This window comes from Atta cephalotes (assembly GCF_000143395.1).
Source record: "Atta cephalotes unplaced genomic scaffold scaffold00018, whole genome shotgun sequence".
NCBI classification, from domain to species: Eukaryota; Metazoa; Arthropoda; class Insecta; order Hymenoptera; family Formicidae; genus Atta; species Atta cephalotes.
Genome location: NW_012130082.1, coordinates 5,031,168 through 5,038,407, shown reverse-complemented (window position 1 = coordinate 5,038,407; position 7,240 = coordinate 5,031,168). Strand labels below are relative to the sequence as shown.

Here is a 7,240-nt window from a genome sequence, read left to right as displayed (position 1 = left end):
TTGCTCATTTGTTATGAAAATATAAAGTTTTCTAGAAAATAAGTTTGAGTGTCCTGAAAAATTTGTAATATTAACTTCAAAAAATATAATTTATTATAATAATTAATTGGAATGAAAATATGTTTTTCTTTTTTCTTTATGTCTTTTCTTTATGTTTTCATATATTTTTTCTTCATATTCCTTTTTTATTTTCTTTTTCTGTAAACAATATCAAAATTTTAATTTGTGAGTTACGTCTTTATTGAACGATGTCCGTTTATCTTATTAATAATTTAGGAATGCATTTTGAAATAGAGAATACAAACAACAATAATGAAAGTCTTTACTTCACGTTACGTATACTATTAGCAGTTATTATACATGTCGGAATACATCCTAGATTGTCAGTAAAACAACAACAATACGTACATTTAGATACAGTGTTATATATCTTCTGCATTCGAAATAAAATCGATATGCTACATATAAACTGGAATGACGTAAAAGAAAAAAAAATACACAAAGGAATGCAAAAAGCGCAGCTGAAAAGAAATATCCTTAATATATACATAAGTCGCGTGGACACAGGCAAAAAGAAGAGGGAAAGCGAGCAGGGAAAGTTCGAGAGATAAAGTAAATCTATTTTAGCTACGCTTTCTTACACTTTCCTGCATTTTAAATGAAACGTTCGAGCTTTGAGAGAAAAAAGAAAATGAACGCTCTAAAAATCTTCTCGTTACAAACTCTCATTAAAATCTTTTTATTCGGCGTTTTAATCATTCTTTCAATAGTATCGTTGTTTTTTTTATAATTTTACAGTTGTTTAGTACAGTTAGTTAATGTAAAAGTAGAAAAACATCACTCATATTCTAATGCTAAAGATAAATACATAGTGTGCAACATGATGATGGATGCTTTCCATTTTAACGAGACTCGTTCGAGTTAGCTCAAGTCGATAACTCCAATGCAATAAATAGAAAGCGAAATTTACCATACATAAAAAATCAAGTTTGAAGAAATGTAAAAAAATGATTATAATTATATATAAAATTATGTATAAGTATATATGAGCAACTTTTTTTACATTTTTCCGAACTTGTTTTTTTTATAAAACAAATAATGCGAAAATTATCCCTTTAATTATTTTTTCACATTATTATTATTATTTTTATTACACTAAAAAGTGTAAAATTTTTTGAGATACATGATATATCCTAAGTGACTTAAAATTAATTTATATTTGCATAAATTATTTGTGTTAAAGTATAATTTGGTCACATAAATAATAAAGTAAAATATAAGTAAAGTAAATATAAATAAAGATAAATCAAGTTATAATTTTCATCGTATTCTCTAAACATATATTCTATAAATCTCAAAATAGAGATACCAATATTTGTTTTCATTGAATTAAAATATTCATATACATATAATTTAATAAATAGAATTTTCTGTAACAAATAGGAAGATTGTTTATTAATTTGTCGGCAATTAACAAAATTAGAGGCCAATGTGATAGCAAGACATAACACAATACTCATTGTCAGATTTAGTTTTTTTTCTTAAATTTATGTCTCCCTTTCCATTTATCTTTCAATCCACTGCCACTCTGCAGCAAAATTAGTCAGGATCGATTTGAATCATCGACAAACGATGACATAGATCAAATAGAAAACAGAAACTAAAATTAGAACTCGATTATTATCGAGTATACTCTATTAAATGAAAGCTCAAAATCAAATCTATTTGTTGTGAAATTCAATCATCAATGTGAAATTCAAAACATCAGCCATTTAATTTCGGACTTATGAGAAATTTAACAAGGAAAGAGTTTTCTTCAAATGATTAACTTATTGCTAAGAACAATTTTGTTTTAATTCCGTTGAATTTTAAATCTTGAATTTTGGATAATCTTAATATTAAATATAGGTAATACCGTATTATGTGCATTTTTATTATAAAAATTAATATAAAACTATAATTTATTTATATATGTATAAGTAATATTTATTTCCCGCAAATAAGCAAGCTTCGATAAAAAATTGTTCATGTATAAATATGTATAAACACGCATAAATATTCATAATTATATATGAAATATATTCATACATGTTCATATATCTTTTTTTTTGTAAAATTACTTGTTAGTGTAATAGAAATAATAATAATAATGTGAAAACATTAAAAATAATTTTAAAAAATAATTTTCGCAATATTTGTTTTAGAAAAAATCAAGTTTGAAGAAATGTAAAAAAATGACTTATAATTATATATAAAATTATGTATGAGATAAGTATGTATGAGCAACTTTTTTTACAACTTGTTTTTTTCTAAAACAAATAATGCGAAAATTATCCCTTTAATTATTTTTTCACATTATTATTATTATTTTTATTACACTAAAAAGTGTAAAATTTTACAAAAGAAAGAAAGATATAGGAACATATATGGACATATTTTATATATAATTATACATGTGTATGAATATTTATGCGTGTTTATGTATGTTTATACATGTTTATACATATTCATGCATGAAAAATTTTTTACTGAAACTTTTGCTAAAAAGTATATATTTAACAAGTTTTTGAAGAAGAAAAGAAATAAATGAAGAAAACGAAAAAGCAAACAATTTAAGAAGGTAAAGATGGGAAAAAGAAAAATAAAAATAGAAGATAAAGAAAAGGTTGAAGAAGAACATAATGATAATGAAAATGAAGAAAAGAAGAATAATGTATTCTTTAATTAGAATACCGTGTTTATATTCTTCTTTTCTTAATCTTCTTATTTTCATTGTTTCTTTCCTTATCTTTGTCATTTTTATTATTTTTTTATATTTTTCAATTTTTTTTATTTCCTATCTTTATCTTTTTAATCTTTTTTTTCTTTTACCTTCATTTATTAAATAATAAAATATTTCTTATAGATTTTTAAATCGTAGTTATGATCTCAATAATAATTAAAAATTCGATAAAAGAAGTAGAAAAAAATAAAAAAGAGTTTAGCTTTCTTTTCAATGTGAAGAAAAAAAGAAAAAAGAGAAGAATAATGCGAGAACAACTTTTTTCAAACGCGCCGCATGTCTTCGCGATAACAGAATCAACTACACTTTCCTGCACTTTCCCTTGGAACTCGCGATACTCGCGTATATAGACTTTAGTAGAATAAAGAGGGGTAGCGGGAGGAGGATCAACAAAGTGTAAATAGGCGCGAATGGACTTTTGAACGAATGTATCGTCGCAATCGTGTCACGCGTGTTCGCCGTCTCGGCGCCGCGGCGCCGCGCTGACGGAGATTTGTGCGCAGTAGCAAAATACGCGCGCGATCGAGTAGAGTGAGTAGTGAAGTAGCTAGTCTTGTGAGACGAACAGAGACGAAGTTGAGGTAACTTTGGCTTGGGTTACTCGGATATCAGCGACGCGCACGGTGGTCGCCTGGTCGCTCGCGTCGGATGTTTCGAGTTCCAATGATTGACACCACGATCAGCTGTGTGCTACTCCATGCTACTCTGTGCGCGCTCACGACAAGGCACACTGTGGCGAGGGATGTGCGAGGTTTGCTGAAGAACAACGCAACTCGCTGCTGATTCCGCGCGCGCGACGGATTATCGACGTGCGTGAAGGAGGCGTTTATTTATTTGGTACCAGTACCGCCAAGATGGTAGAGCCTATTTTCGATTACCAGTTTCGGCTGATACTAATCGGTGATAGCACGGTTGGGAAAAGCTCTCTTCTCAAATATTTCACCGATGGCAAGTTCGCGGAGGTACATACACAGCCACATCATCCTCGGGAACGGTGCCTTGCGCGGATAACGCGCTGACAATTATTTGTCTGCGCAATATCCCTTTATTTACACTTTGTACCACGAACGTCATTACACACGAACATCGCAATTTAATGCGACGCACGAACGAGTGAATGTCCGATTTCAAAGTCTATTTAGATTTCTCCTTAAACGATCTCGCTGGGCCATTCTTCTGAACGATCAGAATATCACCTTGAAAAAAGTTTGACGATTTAATTAGGTTAGGCGAGTTTCGCACGTCGCGTAATTCCGACATATCAGGATATATATTTAGCGACCTACGTAACTCTCTTTGTCTTCTAATTTCTAAAATTGGATAGATAAGAGTGACTCTGACCAAACTCCAATTAATTTATTGGATAATACTTATATTATTTGTATTAATATGAATAGATATTAACTTTTTGTCATGGGAACTTGACATGGGAAGAATGTGAGATCAAGGACGAAATGATATATATATAGTTAGAAATTTTTTGCTCTGTTGGTTGAATTAATTATTCATTAGTCGAAATCACTCTAAATCATTATTATTTTTATATATATTATTTAAATAGTTATTGTGTTCTGCTACATTAAAATAATTTGCTTAACTTGAGCGAGTCAATACTTAGCAACGACAATAGATTTGTACTTGCACTATATTATAATTAAAATAAGTCATCATCATCATTAAATATTAGAGAATAAGAAAGATGAAAAGCACAAAAAAGTCTGCTGTGAAGCATAAATATATTATAATAAAATATATAAAATATATATAATTGATATAAAATTGATATAATAAAATATAAAAGTCAATATCTTAAGATTGATATAAGATTAAAAAGTTTTATCTGTATGGAAAAAATAGAATAATTATTATTTATACTTCAATTTTAGTCCTTTCAATTAAATAAAGGTACCACCATAAAAAAAAGATATCCTTGTTTTTAATACAATTTATACAATTTCAGCTTTCGGATCCAACCGTAGGTGTGGATTTTTTTGCACGCTTAATAGAAGTCAAAGATGGTACAAGGATAAAGTTACAATTATGGGATACAGCTGGTCAAGAGAGATTTAGGTATCTATATCAGCACACATATTTAAAAATGTATTTTTTACAAAAATTTTTAATTATTCGCTGAGTGTTCTTGTATTATTGATTTTCCTTTGCTGATTCTTAGGAGATAAGCTCTATTATAGAGTTTTCTTTTTTGTTTATAGGTCAATTACAAAATCTTACTACAGAAACTCTGTAGGAGCGCTCCTTGTGTATGACGTTTGTAATAGAGCAAGTTTTGAGCATATTCCCCAATGGATGATGGAGGCTCGCAGACATATCGAGCCTCATCGCCCAGTTTTTGCTCTAGTAGGCTGTAAACTGGATTTAGTAACTAATGGTGGTAGACGAGAAGTATCCAAGGAAGAAGCCAGAGCGTTTGCTGACGAGCACGGTGTACATCATATTGAGACCAGTGCTAAAACTGGTGTAAATGTTGAAGAAGCTTTTCGAACGGTTACGCAAGAAGTTTACAATAGGATACAAACCGGTGAATACAAGGTAGAGGATGGTTGGGATGGCATTAAAACTGGATTTGCTAGGCCTGGTGGGTTAGATTTTAATCTAGTCGAGGCGGAGCCCGCGAAGAGCTCATGTTGTTAGGTCTATTTTGATTTAGTTTTAGAATGTCAAAAAAATTTAAGAATGCAGATGGAATAGTTATTTCGGTAGAATATATTAAATATATAATTTAATTAATTAATGCGCATATATAAGCATATTGTAATATATAATTGTATTCGCTTATGTATTACATGTTATTTGGACTATAAAGTTATTTATTACTTTAATATAGATTGTTGTATATTGTATACGCAATCTTTTTTATTTGTATGACAAATAACTTCCTACTGCATTCTTTTATAGCAAAGACTAACAATTTATTGAAAATTATGGTTGCATCTGGACTAGATTTTTGTATATAGCTTGTCAGAAGACTAATAAAATTCATATAATTTCGTAGAGTGGTAATTATATGTTTATAGAGAGAGAATTAACAGACTTATTTTCTCAAAATATAAGTATCCTAAAAAAACATTCTCTACAGATCTATGAATTGAAAAAGAGTTGTATGCATTTCATCTCTGAATATACGCATATCTTACCCCTTGTTTGCAAATATTGTGCCAAGTTTATATCCTAGTTAAGTATCTTAAAGTAATAGTAATTGGAGTTCCTTTTCTCCTCTTTGAAAGTATTTGGTCTAAAAAAATATACGTTATTACAAGAATATGAAACATCGACAAATTTAGAATCATGCAAACAACAAATTTTAACAAAGTCTAAAATTAATGTATAAATTACATCATCACCTATATAAGCAAGTCCATGTTTTGTTAGTGACATATACAGAAGTATTCGTGAATTACAAGTAATTTCCAATTTGCCAAAACAATCATATCTAATATTACCTTATGGGCACATTGAATTTCGACATTTACAGAATTCTCGTCAACTATGTCTACTCTGTAAATACTATGAACTTTGTTAGTCATCTGATATTAATAATATAATATCGCAACATATATATAAGCGTTAAATTAGGATTGTTTGTAACTAAATTAGGATTGTTTTTAAATATTCAAAAACGAGATATGCAACACTGTATGAAACATTTTAAATCCATAAGACACACTCACAATCGGGATTTATTTCGTCCAACTAATCTCAATAATATTGTCAATAAAAAATGACGGCTGTGCAGCTCTGTTGAATTTATTTTTTCTGTGAGATAATAAAAATTTATTTCTACATGACAAGTATAAAATTTATTTATAATACAAAGCATTCTTTTATGTAATTGGTATAATTGTTAGAAGATACAACTATTAGAAGATAAAATATGTACAAAATAATAAGAAACACATTTTCTATCACTTCTTCTCAGTTTAATAAACTGTTATTATCAGGGCTTATGAAAATATTGATTACACTTGTAATATACATAACTTATGTTGCTTTATTGATGTAGTGTAGTATTGTTAGTATGTAAAATTTCACTTGCTCTTCATGTATTGTATAAACAATTTAAATATAACCAAAGTAAAGAACATACAATATACACATGTGTGTATGTGTATATAATATAAATTATATATTTTAGATTTTTTAGAACACACGCGAGATGGGATTTTTTATAAATGATATGCTATTTTGAATATATTTTATTTTATCTGGAATAATTTTATACTCTATAAGATTCATAAATATGAAATAATTTTCGAACTTTCACAGTACAATCTATACAAAAATCAGTAAATGTATAATTTATATTTAATTCAGAAATGTTATATATATATATATATATATATATATATAATATATCTATAGTATTATTATTATATATACACATATATATATTATATTAATTACTATATCTAGTAGTAGTAAAGTAAATACACTATTCTT

At 28.3% G+C, this 7,240-nt stretch overlaps 2 protein-coding genes across 2 annotated transcripts in view; one reads left to right on the top strand and one right to left on the bottom strand.

Moving 5' to 3' along the window:
- Positions 1-3,636: 3,636 nt before the first annotated feature.
- Positions 3,637-5,434, top strand: LOC105618842 (ras-related protein Rab-39B). Its single transcript, XM_012200377.1, has 3 exons — positions 3,637-3,744; positions 4,743-4,852; positions 4,996-5,434. Exons 1-3 carry the CDS (start codon positions 3,637-3,639, stop codon positions 5,432-5,434), a joined length of 657 nt encoding a protein of 218 aa, XP_012055767.1.
- Positions 5,435-5,971: 537 nt separating this feature from the next.
- LOC105618911 overlaps positions 5,972-7,240 on the bottom strand; it is a 5,030-nt gene continuing 3,761 nt past the window's right edge. The window contains exon 3 of the mRNA XM_012200441.1: positions 5,972-6,035. Coding sequence (XP_012055831.1) covers positions 5,972-6,035 — 64 coding nt within the window. The remainder of the gene's footprint in view (positions 6,036-7,240) is intronic.

Bases quoted from the DNA above. Each gene is read 5' to 3' on its own strand.
- LOC105618842 (XM_012200377.1), top strand. From the start codon at position 3,637: ATGGTAGAGCCTATTTTCGATTACCAGTTTCGGCTGATACTAATCGGT. The intron at 3,745-4,742 runs GTACATACACAG...ATACAATTTCAG, and splicing joins CCGATGGCAAGTTCGCGGAG to CTTTCGGATCCAACCGTAGG. The intron at 4,853-4,995 runs GTATCTATATCA...TTTTGTTTATAG, and splicing joins GCTGGTCAAGAGAGATTTAG to GTCAATTACAAAATCTTACT.